General features: G+C 38.0%; 1 protein-coding gene across 1 annotated transcript in view; it reads right to left on the bottom strand.

The window, feature by feature from the left end:
* Positions 1 to 1,261: 1,261 nt before the first annotated feature.
* Positions 1,262 to 17,043, bottom strand: part of cysltr1 (cysteinyl leukotriene receptor 1) — a 57,324-nt gene continuing 41,542 nt past the window's right edge. The window contains exon 2 of the mRNA XM_028815974.2: positions 1,262 to 3,295. Within this exon, the coding sequence (XP_028671807.1) occupies positions 2,223 to 3,269 (1,047 nt within the window). The 5' untranslated portion in view covers positions 3,270 to 3,295 and the 3' untranslated portion in view covers positions 1,262 to 2,222. The remainder of the gene's footprint in view (positions 3,296 to 17,043) is intronic.

Below are 17,043 nucleotides of genomic sequence, written 5' to 3'. Positions count from 1 at the left end.
AGGAGAATGCAACTTCAGGAACTGCGTAGTGCCTACTGTAAAGTGTGGTGGAGGACAAATAATGGTCGGGGGCTAGGCCCCTTGGTTCCAGTAAAGGGTACACTCTTAATAATGCTGGTTCTTTAATGATATTTTATAATTCTTTATTGGCTTGTGTGGTTCCTCGTAGAACTATGGCTTGATAAAGCACCATTTAATTCTGGGAAAGGTTCTTTGCATATGAATTTGGTTCTTTGTTCTTTGAAAAACCTCCTAATACGAATGTGTAAAAAACTACATATAAGGGCATCTCAGACAATGAAGTGCTTTCAATATTAAAGGGGAAGGCCCTTTTCTGTTCCAGTATGAATGTACCCCTGTTATACAAGACATGGTTTGATGAGTTTGCTTTGTAAAAACTCAAGTGGGCTACACAGAACCCTGACCTCAACCATACTGAACACCTTTGGAATGAATTGGAATACCAATTGCAAGCCAGGTCTTCTCATCCAAAGTCAGTACCTGAACTCACAAATGTTTTTTTTTTCCTGAATGGGCGCAAGCTTGCACAAACACCTCTCCAGTGCCTTGTGGAAAGCCTTCCTAGAAGAGTGGAGACTGTTATTGCCATAAAGGGAAGGGGAAACTCCACATTAATGCCCTTGATTTTGGAATGCATTTTCCAACTAGCTCATAATGGCGTGACAGGCAGATGTCCACAAACTGCTGGCCATATAGTGTATTTAGGAATTGGGAGGAAAATGGAGACCCCAGAGAAATCCTACATGCAGATGGAGAGAATATGTAAATGTTGCACAAACAGTAATCAAGCACACATTCAAACCCAGTCTCTTGGGGCTGTGGGGCAGTAGCAGTACCCACTATGTCACAGTACCAGTCTACTTCAGTATTATCCATCCATCCGTTTTCAGAAATCTACTTATTAAAATTCAGGGTCACTAGAATCAGAAGCACATTCTATCAGCTTAGGGTTCAAAGCTAAACCATTGCAGGGCAAACTCAAGCACATACTCATGGTCACTTATTCTGGACCAGTTTAATATCACCATTTACCCTAACACACACATACATGTCTTTGGGAAAATGGAGAAAACAATACCTGGAGAAAAACCCACAAAAACAGGCAGAAAGTGCAAACTCCAAGGAGACAGTAATCAGATCAGGTCTTTGGAGTTATGAAGGAGCAGTGCTAATCTCACTGGGCAAGTGTCCTGCCCTAACACTCACCAGTGCTGGTCAAATACTTTTTAATTTGCATTAATTTACTCATAAGAAAACCCTTTTTAATATTCATCTGCCTAACCTACTTGCGCATGTTACACTTTTAAGATCCTTAAACAGCACAAAAGCAGAACAATTGCTAAACATCACCCAGATAGCATTTTTAACTCAATGTTAATTTTTTGATATTATTTCTGCTAATATAAGGCACACACTCCAATATACATTCAGTTTAACAGTTTCTATACCACCATTCTGTCTATAGAAGTGTTAATAGCTTATTTATGTCTAACTGCTGCTTCAGTGGTGGTGGGCCATTGCTGCACAAAAAGTATTGAAGTGTCTATGGTTCAGCCCGTTTTATAGTAAGCAGTTGAACATGGAGGTCATCCTGGCTCCTGTATTCACCACCTGCTTCCTCCAAGTAGAAACAAACTTAATCAAAGACAAAGAAGAACTAAGGTCTCTGTAACACCACATATATCTCCACAATATTAACCTTTTTTGGAAGAAGTGAGGCCAACACTACCCAGTGTCAATATTGTACATTTGGACTTCTTCAATGCTTATGTCTGATCTCCATGTCTTCTTCGGATTTTGCTATTCACATTCACAATGAATCCAATTGAACATAACTATCAAATTTCCATTTTCGTTTCTTTTCAATATTTTCCTATAAGCCGTTCTGTTTTCTGGTTGATTTTATTGAATCTGAATCCTCTCCAAATATTTCACCATAAATATTAAAACATGCCATAAATAAATGAAAATTGTCTCTTATTAAAAACAGAACCATCCATCCATTTTTCTAACCCGCTTTATCCAACTGTAGAGAGCCAGAGCCTGTCGCTGGAATAATCCCTGGAAGCAGGACAACTAAAACAGAACCACATAACAGCAGCTAGTGACATAGATTTAAAATATACAAAATGGAATCTTTCTTTTACAAGCATACTTGGAATCACTGTTATTTCTCAATCCTCTTCTGTGGAGCTCATTCTCTAATGTTCAGCACCATTAGAAACAAGTAAATTGCCAACCATTGCTGCATGTGCTTCATCATGAACTGGAATGTCTTTGGCAGAATGGTTGCTTTTTCTCATATTTTGAAAGACCTGACTGGCAGACTTTTTGTGAAAAGTATGAAGCCTTTTGCGAAAGTTTTCACCAGAGAAAAAATAGAGCAAAGGATCAAAGCAGCAGTTGGAGGCAGCCAGACATAAAGTGACAACCACTGACTTCTGCATGTATATAATGTCCGTACAGGACGTGTTTTTCTCCTTTAGGAAGGCTAGATGCACAGTACGTTGGATGTGATAGGGCATAAAAGAAATGAGGAACGCTGCCATGACTATTATAATCATCCGGATGGCCTTGGTCTTGGTGTTCTTGTTTTGTTTCATGCTCTTTGAAGTGGTGTTCAGGGTCCAAATAATCCCTGTGTAACAGATGATTATGATCAAAAATGGAATGGTAAACCCAAAGGCTAATGAGATATAATTAAGGACTTGCAGCTTAATGACGTTATTGCGCGGTGGAGGCTCAAAGCATTTGGTCTTGTTGCCCTCAGTATATTGGCCTCCCATCAGGAAAGGGGTGCTGATGAGACAAATGAACACCCAAATGATCACACATACAATTTTGGCTTTCTTCTCTGTTACTAGTTTGAGGTTCTTGACTGGAAACACAATTGCAATAAATCGCGTGCAGCTCATGGCTGTCATAAAAAAGATGCTGCAGTATAAATTGACATAGAAAGCATAGGAACTGATGCGACAAAGGAAATCCCCAAAGTACCACTGCCCCTTATTGACATAGTACACAACCCGCAGGGGCAGGGTGGAGACACACAGCAGGTCTGCTATGGCCAAGTTCAGCATGTAGATGTGAAAGGTTGTCCTTTGATGATAGGTCCTGATGAGCACGTAAAGGGCAAACCCATTTCCAACTAATCCAAACACAGAGATCAGTGAGTAGATAGTCGAATAGACCTGGTTACGGAAGTCATCTATTAAACTGCTACAGCTGTTGAATGAATTATTGATCATCTTGGTTGGCGAAAGAAGAAGACAGCCTAGAAGAATATAGAAAGAAATAATAATGTTTCAATATTTAATGAATAAAAATGCATACTTCTTTTTCCAAGACCTTTAATTTGAACAAATTGGAAAATAAATGGAAATGTGGCTTTATCTATTGGCATATCCTTCACTCATAACCACAAAAAGTAATCTTTCATTTCCACAAATCTCTGTTCCTACTATTTTGTAATCTTGTTCTTTCTATCTGTTAACAGTTTGCTCTAAAAGCTTTTTCTCTATAGAAGTTACATTATGAAGCAAATTAAGCCATCATCAGCAAGAAGCCAGAACAACTGCAATTAGTACATAATCTGATTCTGTTTCAATAAATTGGCAGGAAGTGTCCTCAGAAGTGACACTATATTTTTTCATTACTGATTACAATTAACAAAAACATTTTAAAAAATGAAAATTACTTGTTAATTGAAGACTGTATTTATACTCAAAAAACATAACAATTATTTGAATGATATACACGAGCAATTATTAATTTAGAGATACAAACTGAATGACATGCAGTGCCTTTCAAAAGTATTAATCGCCTTTGGCATTTTGCTGCATTACAACCTGAAATTAAAATGGTTTTGTGGGTGGGTGGGGGATTTGGATGGGGAGTTAACACCATCTCATTTACACAACTTATGTACCATTTTGAAGGTATAAACATTTTTTTTTATTGTGACACAAACAATATTTAAGACAAGAACAAATAACACAAATAATCAATGTGCATACATATTCATCCCCCCAAAGTCAATACTTTGTAGCGCCATCTTCTTCTGCAATTACATCTTCAAGTCTCCTGGGCTTAGCACACCTAGTCACTGGGATTTTCACCATTCCTCAAGACAAACTTGCTCCAACTCCTTCAAGTTATATTGCTTGCATTGGCGTACAGCAATTTTCAACTCATGCCACAGATTCTCAGTTGGATTGAGGTATGGGCTTTGACCAAGACATTTAAATGTCTCTCTTTAAACCCCTCTAGTAGCTTTAGCAGTATTTTTAGAGTCATTCTCCTACTAGAAGGGAAATATTCATCCCAGTCTCAAATCTCTGGCAGATTTACCTCAAGAATAGCTCCATTCATCTTTCCTTCAATCCTGACCAGTTATCCCTACAGCATGATGCTGCCACCACCATGCTTAACTGTGGGAATGGTGTTCTCAAGATGATGGGAAGTGTCGGGTTTGCACCACACATGGTATTTCCCATGATGGCGAAAAAGATCAATTTTAGTCTCATCTAACCAGAGGACATTCTTCAATTTGTTTGGGGAGTTTGCCACATGCTGATGGTCAAACTCCCAATGTGTTTTCTTATTTTTTTCTTGCCACTCTCCCATAAAGCCTCACTCTGTTGAGTGTATGGCTTAAAGTGGTCCTATAGGCAGATACTGCCATCTCTGCTGTTGGTCTTTGCAGCTCCTTCAGTGCTATCTTTGGTGTCTTTGTTGCATCTCTTATTAATGCCCTCCTTGCCTGGTTTGTGAATTTTGGTGGGTGGCCTTCTCTTGTCAGGTTTGTAGTGGTGCCGTATCCTTTCTATTTTGTTATAATGGATTTGATGGTCTTCTGTGGGATATTCAAAGTGTGGGATGTTTTTTTTATAATGCAGCTTTGATCCATACTTCTACACAACTTTGTCTCTGACTGTTTGAAGTGCTTCTTGGTCTTTATGTTGCTTCCTTAGTGGTGTTGCAGAGTCAGGGGGCTTTCAGAACAGGTCTATTTACTGTACTTAGATGTCATGTGACAGATCATGCGACACGTTGATTGTACACAGACAGACCCTAATCAACTAATTATTTGACTTCTGAAGTTAATTGGTTGGACCAGATCTAAGGGTATACTCACATTGGCAATTTGTTCCGTGCCTGAGCACGCTTGTCTGCAAGCAGCCTTGCAAAGTCTAGTTTGTTTGAATATTGTGATCGCTCCATGCTGGGCCAACAGTACCATGCACTGGCCCACTTGGAAGAGGTGGGCCCAAGCACAGTTGAGGAGCATTCAGGAACAGTGTGATCGCTAAACGTGCCCAAGCAAAGAAAACAGAAATGACGTCAATGATGCGACAAGTCAGATAGTGCAATTCTCATTTCATTCAATATCTTTTGAGTTAAAAACAGGTTTTTATTCTCATCTTACACATGAAAGTAAATTGTAGTTGGCAAGAAAAGCTGCAAATTTCTCCCTTCACATCATTTATCTCTGTAAAAATCTTCTCATACGTGCAGCTCAATTAACAGCAAAATGCTGCGCTGTATACTCAATATATCTGTAAGAGGGTAGAGCATTATCCTGCCCTACATGACTCCAAAACAACGAAAGAAAAAAGTAAAATCATTTTGACGTGCATGCTGTCACTTAGTGCTCGGAACTTGTTTTGGCATTACACAAAGTTGCACAGTCATGATGAAAGCGTGCCCAGGCCCAGAATGTTAAGCGCAGGCCAGGACATAGGAAGGATGGACAATCACGCTTGGGCATGGTACAGAAGAACGTGACTAGTGTGAGAACACCCTTATTTAGAGGTTTTATAGCAAAGAGGATGATTTACATTTACTTATTTGGCTAACAACTTTATCTGAGGTGACTTACGATATTTATGATACAATTAGTTATATTCCTTTTGGTTTTCCAATTGGAGCACAGGCAGGCCAAGTGACTTGCTCATGATCTACAGTGTCAGTAGCAGGATTTGAACCCACAACCTCAGGGTCTGAATTCCAAAGCCTTAACCACTACACCACACTGCCTGCCTAACAAGGTAAGGATGGACAAGGATGAATACATATGCACCTCACAACATTTCTGTTTTTACTTGTTTTTTACATATATGCAAGGAATTTAATTTCAACTTCAACAGTTTGGACTATATTGTTTTGTCCATTACATAAAATCCAAATGAAAATCAAATTTAATTCTAGATTGTAAATACATCAAAACAGGACAAACACTGAAGGACATGGATACCTTCACAATGCACTGTTCAAATGGAATTATTGACACATGAACATTATACCAAGAACAAGATCTACAGATATAAAGAAGAAGATCATGCGAGATTTTGAATGAGAACAAGTCATTTAACCCAATGTGGCTCATCAACCCCTTTTAATTTAACTAATTTCTAAACATATATTTCCGTTCAGGCAGAAAAAGCATTCCTAATCCATTCACAAAGACTTTTAAAACATTAAAATGAAAATTTAGATACAGCCTTTTGTATCCTGCCAAACAGGCAAAGTGGAGATTCAAGGCAAACATTACATATTTACCAGTAGAGAGGAAGCAGATAAAGAGTTAAGAAAGCTGATCCCGACACTCTCCTGAAATAAGACAGTGAGTCGCACCCTGTCATGGCATCGTAAAGAAGATATAACCGGCTGTCTGATCCGCTTGCAATGACACTGGTACCGTAAATATACATCCTTTTTTTTTTATAATTTATGCTTATAGTAGATATCTCTATTTTATTTCACATACACCGCTGCTGGGGGCTTGTTTTGTTTTGGACGTGCTCTGTCTCTAGGTATGTCAGAGGACTGGGACTTTGTGAAGTGTGGTTCAGCCTCATGTGGGAAGGCAAAGTGGGTTGGGTGGGGGGTGGGGGGACTAGGGAGGGAGAGAAAGAGAACAAGCTATCTGTAATCTATTCTTTTAATCCTTGTAATTATAATTACCAAAGTAACAACAGACTGCATGGCAATAACCCCTGGGAAAATTTGAAATTAAGGTCAAAGCAGTCTCACTTTTGGTTAAGACTACAAAATGACATCAAAAATTAAGAATCAATGTCTCCAAGACGGGAAATTTTGTGAGCTGGAATGTTAAAGGCCTGAACCACGAATTAAAAAGAAAGAAAGTATTCTCTCACCTGACAGGTCTAAACGCTAAAATAGTATTTTTACAGAAGACCCACTTGTAGCACTGCCACATGAAGATAATATGTTTTCTGCTGTCGATCGGGTGTTGTGGGGATCATTCTTACATCCAGAGATTGACAGCGGTGCCCCAGAGATGGAACTTCCAGTTTTACTGTTTTCTTTTGGGGAGTGATTTGCATAATGCGCGCCATTTTAAAGAGAGAAATGAGAAGAGGAGGGGAAGAAAAAAGAGAATCGGATAATAAAAACCAGATCAGCTACTGCACGGGCCATATAAGAAGTCCAGGAGCTCCTACAGTCCTGTCAGAAGGTGGAACTGATTCTTTTGATCGGGGAATTGAATGTTCCGCTAATTCCTACGGACTTGGATGAGCTATTTCAAAGGACTTATTGTATTGTATCATGGCGCAAGACTGACTGTATGTCTTTTATGATGAAGAGGTGATTGTGCTAGGAGTCCGCAATTGTCAGAACTCCTCATTTGGCCTGCCGGCATCAGCGGGGCAGAATTGTGGACAACTGTGGATCTATTTACCATCTCTGGAAGGGGAACTGGGGGAAGGAATATTGTTATTGTGTATATATATGTATATATTTGTGGAGCTACAATATAAGGGTTATATGGGGGGGGGGGGGGTGATTGTGTAAGGGATTGTATTTTTTTATTTTATGTAATGTGATGATAGATATTGACTATTAGTTTTTTGTGGGCTATAAATGCATTGGCATTAAGGGACTGAACAGTGTAGAATAAAGGTTATATCATCTGCCGTCACCTAGGACAGATTAGCAGTAGCAATCGTCTCATGTTAGCGCGCGGGACAAATTGTTACACACTTATTGAGCAAGGATCAGTTCCGGCTGCAAAAGGACTGAACAGGCCAAATGTTCCATTCCAGCATTACAAAAAAAAAAACTTGAGGTGTGGGAATTCTCATACATAGAACAATCTCATTCGTAATATCAGATGTTGTATCTGATCCTGAAGGGAGATACATTATTGTTATAGGTAATTTATTTAATTGTAAAATGATTTTGATAAATGTTTATGCACCCAATGTAGACGATAGGGAATTCATCCAAAATGTATTTGCATCCATTCCCAATGTGAACACTCATAAAATTATAATGGCTGGGGATTTTAATTGTGTTTTAAATCCAGACCTAGATAGGTCTCCTGCCACAGGGGCGATGACATCTAACACTGCAAAGACAATTATACAGTTTGTAACTGACCACAACTTATCAGACCCCTGGAGATTTCTAAATCCAAATTCAAGAACATATTCCTTCTACTCACCAGTGCATCATTGCTACTCAAGAATTGATTATTTTTTTGTAGATAACCATTTCTTGCCTACGATTAAATCCTGCAAGTACAATGCTATTGTTATTTCTGACCATGCCCCTCTGATCCTGGAGATAAAATCATTATGCCCCACATATTCATCTCGCAGATGGCATCTTAACCCACTTTTATTAGCAGACGAGAACTTTACAGAATTTATATCAAAACCAATCAGTTTTTTTCTAGAGACAAATATATCCTCAGAGGTCTCTGCAGGGACACTCTGGGAAACCCTGAAAGCCTTCCTAAGAGAACAGATTATCTCATATCTTTCCCACAGAAATAAACTGGAAAGCAAGCAGGTATCAAAGCTAACCAGTGAAATTACTAGAATAGATGAAGAACACGCCAGGTGTCCAAGTGAGGCTCTTCACAGGAAAAGGCAGGCTCTGTATTCAGAGATCAACCTCTTAACAACTAAAGAAAATGAACAACTAATTTTTAAGTCAAGACATCATTACTATGAACATGGAGAGAAAGCTAATCAGCTCTTAGCTCAACAAATCCACAAGCAAGAAGTTCACAATGCAATCCCAGCAATTACCAACACAAACGGAGACATAATCATTGACCATAAAAATATAATGCACACATTTAGAGACTACTATAAATCCTTATATTCTACTGAGTTTAAAGAAGACAACACACAATCTAATGCATTTCTGGATGCATTACAGATATGACAAATAGATACTCTTAGTGCAGAGGAATTGGATAAACCTCTAGCGCTACCAGAATTACTAGATGCTATAAAGTCACTTCAGAGTGGGAAAGCAGCAGGCCCTGATGGCTACCCTGTCAAATTTTAAAAGAAGTTCTCCACTCAGCTAGCTCACCTTCTATTAGCAACATTAACAGAAGCTAGAGATAATAAAATTCTACCTCAAACTTTTCTTCAAGCATCAATCACTGTCTTTCCTAAACAAAATATGGATGTATTACAATGTGCATCATACAGACCAATTTCACTTCTGAATAATGATGTTAAAATACTCTCCAAAGTCCTAGCTAGAAGGATGGAGAAAGTGCTGCCTTCAGTAATATCACAAGATCAAACTGGATTTATTAAAGTCCGACATTTAGTGTCCAATCTTCGACGCCTGTTTAATGTAATATACTCACCCACAAAGTCAAATATCCCAGAGATTTTATTATCCTTGGCTGCAGAAAAAGCATTTGATATGATTGAATGGGCCAAACATTTGTGCATGGATTAAACTACTGTACACCAATCCAGAAGCTTCAGTTTGTATTAACAACATTAATTCAGACTACCTTAAACTACAGTAGAACGTGGTACCAGACAAGGATGCCCCTTGTCACCACTACTTTTTGCAGTCGCCATTGAGCCACTGGCAGTTCACTTTTGAAATGCATCAGAAATAAAGGGGATTATCAGAGAAGGACTTGAACAGAAAATTTCTTTATATGCAGATGATATGGTACTGTATATATCAGGCCCACAAAATACTGTGCCTACAGTCCTAATAGCACTAACAGAATTCCAAAAGATTTCTGGTCTCAGAATTAATTTGACTAAAAGTGTGCTCTTTCCAGTGAATTCTCAAGCACACAATATTAGATTGGACACCTTCCCTTTTATCATTGCAGATCAGTTCAAATATCTAGGGGTAAACATCACAAGTAAACATAAAGCTCTTTATCAACAAGATTTTGCTGCCTGTATGGAAAAAATCAAGCAAGACTTGTATAGATGGTCAACCCTTCATCTCACTTTAGCTGGAAGAATTAACATTGTTAGGAAGAATATCCTCCCTAAGCTTCTCTTTTTATTTCAAAATATTCAAATATACATCAATAAATCGTTCTCTAAGAAATTAGATTCAACCATAACCACATTTATTTGGAATTCAAAACATCCACGTATCCAAAGAGCGACCCTACAAAGGAAGAAGGTGGCATGGCTCTGCCTAACTTTCAATTTTACTACTGGGCAGCAAACATACAACATATAAAAACCTGGACATTGACACAAATAGATGAATATATGCAGGCTTGGTCTGCAATAGAAATAGAATCCTGCAGTTCATCTTTATATTCCTTGCTTTGCGCCCCAATAAATGCAAATTATCGCCAATATACTAATAACCCAATATGTTTCACTCACTCAGAATATGGAACCAATGTAGGAAACATTTTAAGATAGAGAATCTTCTATCGGCGGCACCACTGCACAAGAACCACCTTTTTCAACCATCGCAAACATAAGCGGTTTTTAATGTCTGGAAAACATTTGGGATTAAATCACTTAGAGATCTGTACATAGACGATGTCTTTGCATCCTATGAACAATTATATTCTAAATTTAACTTTCCAGCAACACATTTCTTTCACTATCTTCAAATATGAAACTTTGTTAAACAGAACCTGCCCAATTTCCCTCATCCATTTTACAATCCCTCCCTTTCAAAGATCCAAGAGGACAATGGGAAAAGGATCTCTCCCTCAACATATCAGAAAAGTAGTGGAAGGTAGTAATGCAGAGAATTCACTCAGGCTCCATATAATAATAATAATTCTTTACATTTACATAGCGCTTTTCTCACTACTCAAAGCGCTCAGCAATTGCAGGTTAAGGGCCTTGCTCAAGGGCCCAACAGAGCAGAATCCCTACTGGCATTTACAGGATTTGAACTGGCAACCTTCTGATTGCCAGTGCAGATCCCTAGCCTCAGAGCCACCACTCCGCCTGCAAAGCATACAATTATTCAACTAAAAATTATATATCGAGCACATCTGTCTCGCTTAAAATTATCCAAAATGTTTCGAAGGCAAGATCCAACCTGCGAACACTGCAATCAAGTTCCAGCCCCACTGGGTCACATGTTCTGGGCCTGCACCAAACTAACATCATTTTGGACCAAAATTTTTAAATGCTTTTCAGTCAGCCTTGGTGTCACAATCCCTCCTAATTCACTAACAGCTGTGTTTGGTGTACTTCCAGAGGGGCTTAAAGTGGAGAAGGACAAACAAACTGTAATTGCCTTTACTACACTATTGGCATGTAGACTTATCTTGCTTAACTGGAAGAATCCAAACTCTCCCCTTGTAAGTCAGTGGGTAACTGATGTTATATATTATTTGAAATTGGAAAAAATAAAATTCTTACTTAGAGGATCTGTTCAGAAATTTTTCCAAACCTGGCAGGATCTAATCAATAACATTTTAGAATAAGCTTTTAAAGCACCGAGGAAGCAGATTCTCTCCCTTTATTTTTTTGTCTTCTCCATTTATCTATATTCACTTATTACTCTATCTATTTGCTTATTTTTACTAGGTTTAAATTTTATTCTGCTGGCTATGCTCTCTTTCTCAGGGGTGGGGGTTTATTTGTTTTCAATCCTGTTCTTGTAAAATTGATGTATTTGTATGGAATGATTACAATAAAATCAATAAAAAAAAATTTTTTTTAAAATTGTTTTCCTGATTCTGATCAAGACACATAGGTTAAGGTAAGTTTGTTATGTTCAGTATGCCAACTTGGAGCAGCACTGAGGTTTTAGCAGTTCTTTTTACTCAATTGATTTTTTTTTCTTTTGCAAGGGAACGTTAATTTTTATCAACAATTTTCAATCCATAATGTCCCATTACAGTAAATCACTTGTTTAATGTAATCCAGTAACAATTTAAAATTATACCCCCACGCCTTTAATAATTTTACTTAGATGCCTGGGATCGAAAAATAATGAAGTGTCATTCCTTGTATTTCATTGTATTCATCACAAACATGCTGTAATGCACGTCTCTTCATAAACAAGAATGAATCTGTAGTGACTTGTCCAAGCTTTATTTGATACTTTTATTCCAATTCCTGTAATTCTGGTTCACCAACATATTTATTTGTAATCAGTCATCTTGTCCAGGTGTAGACTCCACAGATGTTGTCAAAGAAATTCCCACCTACCTGATAAAATGGATGAAATTCTGAGGGAATTAAATACAACTTTATATTTACTTTTTTATGCACAAGCAAGTACAGTACTAGAGGGACATAGGACAATGGAACAACTCATCAGCTGTCACAAATTCAATAAGGATTCCACATAATGTAAGTGATAGGAGATCCTCACAGAACACCAGGATGTGAATGCTTGCTTCACAAGTTGTGAGTGCCACAGGAAATGGACAGGCATACCAGAGGGTGATTCCTTGCCTATTCAGGACACAACAATAAAAGAATCCTTACCCAGCAGGGAGGACCTGAAGCATTCACATACTAAGTCATCCCAAGCTCAGTGGCAAAGGAAACTAGCAAACATGAATGCAGAATGTGCACATGAGTTAGATACAGTAATTTAATGGAACTATAAGACAGTGCATTTGAAAAACTGTAAACATGCTAGCCAAATCCTCTGTACTAATTCTATTAAATCTATTAAATTGATGGACTGTGCATCTTTAAAACATTTCTAAAACTTCATATAGGCTTTAGTTGTGACATAACCATCAGCACTTCAACCAAATGTCAATTCATTTATTTTGCTCATTTTGTTACAAGTGGTTCAGCATTATCTATAAGTGTGGTTAGGTTCTTTGTGGTGTGGTAGCACTCAGGTTTCTTTGTTCATTCTTTTATAATTCTATTACATTTGAAAACTTCTTCCACAGTTTCAAAACATTATCTAGCAAAGCACAATTTTAACAACCAGGAAAAGATCATTTTGCAATATTTTGAAAATGCATATTACTAGTAATATTTTCCCAGAAGCTGTTGATACTTAAAAAATCAATATGAGTTCTTAATTTGGACAGGAAGCAGAATGTCTGATTCCTCAGATATTAGTATTACTTATTGCTGTGCATCATCAGAATTTGCTTTCTAAGAAGGAGAAAAATGTAGCTTATTTACAGAAATATATCTCAGCCTTTTGGACAATATCAAGTCATTTACAGCTACCATTTTTTCCACTTCGTCACACAACACAAGCCTCTTTGCCACTGATAATGATAATTGCTACTGCTTTTCATTCTACTAAAGTTCATTTAAAAACTCCAAATTGCACGTTACTTGTTTCTGGCTCATTTCTGCACACAGTGGAGTTGACATGCACTGATACATCTGTTTGATGCTCATTTCAGTTCAGGTTTTATTTGGTGAATTATAATGTCAGTTACCGACCTCACTTATAAAAGCTATAGGTGTAAGCACAAATATGTTTGTCATTCATTATCTAAGAGAAGAAATACACCTTAATAAAAGGATAAATGTCTGTGTGTGTCCATCCAGTTGTTATGTTTCATCACAGACATTTTTATAAATGAAGTGCACTGCATTTGCCATTCCAATAGATGGTGCATCACAAACATTAACACTGCTTCAACAAATCCCATAACAAATGGCACTTAACAGTGACTTATGCATTGCACAGTGCACTGCAAATGTTAACGCTGAGGTCTAGGTTGACTACACAGATTTTAACCTGTCATACATGGGCAGCACAGCTAATCTACTCTATATATATATAAAATCCTAAGCATAAAAGTGCAACGTTGACGTTTTTATGTCACTTTTTTGTCACACTTTAAATCGGGCTTATTTTAAAACCTACATATATATGTTTGGTATCATTCTTTTCAGAGTTTATCGAACTTTAATGGGATGTTGTTAGATTTTCAGATTCTTATTCCGTTTGTAAATTATAAACTAAAAAATATCAAGAACTCACATCTCACAAGATGGGACTTTGTGCCAAAAGATTTAACCATGCCCGGGGCCGGAAATAAAAGACAAAGAGTAGGACAGCTGCTGTACAGGCTTTTAAATGTTCGAAGCACCATGCGAGATGCAGATCACACGGCACGGCAGCAGCAGCAAGCCAGCAGCTGACCGAGCAAAGAGGAGGTAAAAAAAAAAACTATTTGTTTCCTATTGTATCACTGTTTAAGTGGGGGTTTCAGAGGAGCGAAGGCATCTACCTTGGGGTGCGTTCAGGCCCCCTCTTCACAATGCGAGTGGCAGTGACGCGAAGTGGCTGGCGAGCGAAGTGAGCAGGGGGGAACTCCCTAGTCCAAATATAAATTTACAATGATATTCAAACAAGTAATAACAAAACTGCTTGCAACTGTATTTAGCTGGCGAGTGCATGAGTGCTGATAACTTATGAGAAGGTAGAGAGGACACCAGACCCCTTCCTTTCAAGACAACCTACCAAAAACACTTCATGAGGCATGTTATTGTGGTACCAAAACATCTTCTGTCTGAATGCAAAACCTATTCAATTCTTCATACTTTGACTAGCATATTATTGTTTTATTTGTAGGAAATTTCTGAAACCATACATTCAGGAAGGAAGGATTTTACCAGTGTAACCCCCCAGAAAGAAAATGGGGATGCTCTAAGCCTCATTCCACCTGATCTCTAACCAGAGTAATCATTGCTTTAATCGAGCCTATCGTAATTGTAAACCAACACACTGAGCTAATGGAAAGTTTCATCTCCTTATGAGATTATTCATGGTGTCTCCAATGTGCAACATACTATGGACAACTTGAAATCTTCTGTTAAGTTTGACTTGCTTGTATGGAATGTTCCTCCCAACCTCTCTCTTACATGCTTTAAATAAATTCTATCAAAATAAAAAAAAAAAAGAAAAAGAAAGCCTCTGGCCATCTATTGGCTGGTCTCAGTGATTTGTGGTATTTTATTATGAGCTGGTATACTATGTGTAGACCAAGTCTAAAATAAGTATGAAACCAAACATGAATCTATGCACTGTCTGGAACTCCAAATTACTGTGAATGGATATTTTTTGTCTGTGCAATTTAAAGGATAGTTGACATGCCAAAGTGAAAGTATCCTTATCTTTTAAAAGTAAATAATTAGACTGTACTGAACTATAATGATGAAAAACGTAAACTGTAAACTTTCAATGGAACATCTCACTGAAATTGTTATATTTGTCTGTTGTTTGGAGTAGTGTAATTTATTCACACACTGTGCTTTTCATTAAAACTGCAACAAGTTTGGCAGACAGAAGTATTTGAAGGTGATTATGGTGATAGAGGACAAAGAAGTATTCTAAGGTGATAAGGAACTACTTGTCTTTAAAAACTGATAAAACAGAGATGTTAATTATTGGAGGGAATGACTCTGATCTCAAAAGTATTTTGACATTATTTAACTCAGTTGGAATTACCATTAATTATACTGAATTAGTCGGCAATCTGGGCGTTATCTTTGACTCTAGTATATCATTTAAAGTGCACATTACAAAATAGTCCAAAACATGTTTTTTCCATCTTAAAAATGTTGGGAAATGAAGGCATTTTCTAAATAATAATAATGAGAAATTCATTCATACATTTATTTCTAGTAGGATTGACTACGGCAAATGCGGCTGCAAGAATTATTACAAGAACAAGAAAATATGAACACATAACTCCAATTCTTAAGTCCTTACACTGGCTCCTGGTTAAGTTTAGGGTAGATTTCAAAATCCTACTTTTAACATATAAAGCCTTACTTATCTGAACTTATCATTACTTCCAAACCAGAACACACTTTAAGATCTCAAGAAGCCGATCTGCTTATGATTCCAAGGATTAACAAAACAACAGTGGGAAGTCCAACTTTTAGTTACAGGGTCCCTAACTGTGGAATAGTCTGCCTGCTACTATAAGAGGTGCCCCTTCATTTTCAGTTTTCAAATCCTGGCTGAGAACTCACTACTTCAGTTTAGCATACCCAGTCTAGAGCTGCTGATTAGATAGATAGATAGATAGATAGATTAACTGTGCATACTGAATCTCTAGCATTAGTCATTAGCACTAAAACATAAGTAACATGATAGTTATAATTTGTTAGTAACCCTCACCTATTCTGTTTCTCTTCTCGATACTCAAATGTGGCACTTGGTGCCACTGCTCACCTGCCAAGTTGTTTGCCTGCCTAAAGAAAAGTCATCTTTGATGGAGGAGCACTGGAATTGTCGGGTAGAAGGGTCCTTTCATCAGCTTGGCTGGCCCAGCACTGACTCAGCCATGGAATGGCCAGTAGGGGAGCAGCAGCTTGATGGCCGAGGTCTCCAGGACTCTGAACAAATCATTGACTCTTACATTTTGCTCTGTACTTGTAATATTACTATTGTAATATCGTATTGTATTGAGGATTACCTGTGTTCTGTTCTGTGTATTGTATTGTACTTATCCCCTTTTTTTGACACCTACTGCACACCCAACCTTCCTGGATAGGGGTCTCTCTCTGAATTGCCTTTTCCAAGGCTTCTTCCATCTTTTTCTGCTACAAGGGTCAACCGACAGGGCCAGTTAAAACCCACTGCAGCATTCGTTGTGTGATTTTGGGCTATACAAAAATAAATTGTATTGTACTGTATAAAGCAGGGGTCCCCAACCCCAGGTCCGCGGCCCACTACCGGTCCGCAGCCATCTGACAGCCGGGCCGCGAGAGAACTGCCGGCAACGGCGACTCACTCAGACTTTTCAGAACGCTTGGCGGGCGGGGCTTTGCAGCGGCGCAGAGAGAG

This window comes from Erpetoichthys calabaricus, chromosome 12 (genome assembly GCF_900747795.2).
Source record: "Erpetoichthys calabaricus chromosome 12, fErpCal1.3, whole genome shotgun sequence".
NCBI classification, from domain to species: Eukaryota; Metazoa; Chordata; class Cladistia; order Polypteriformes; family Polypteridae; genus Erpetoichthys; species Erpetoichthys calabaricus.
The sequence above is the reverse complement of the archived record's forward strand: the minus strand, read 5'-3'. Positions and strand labels throughout refer to the sequence as shown.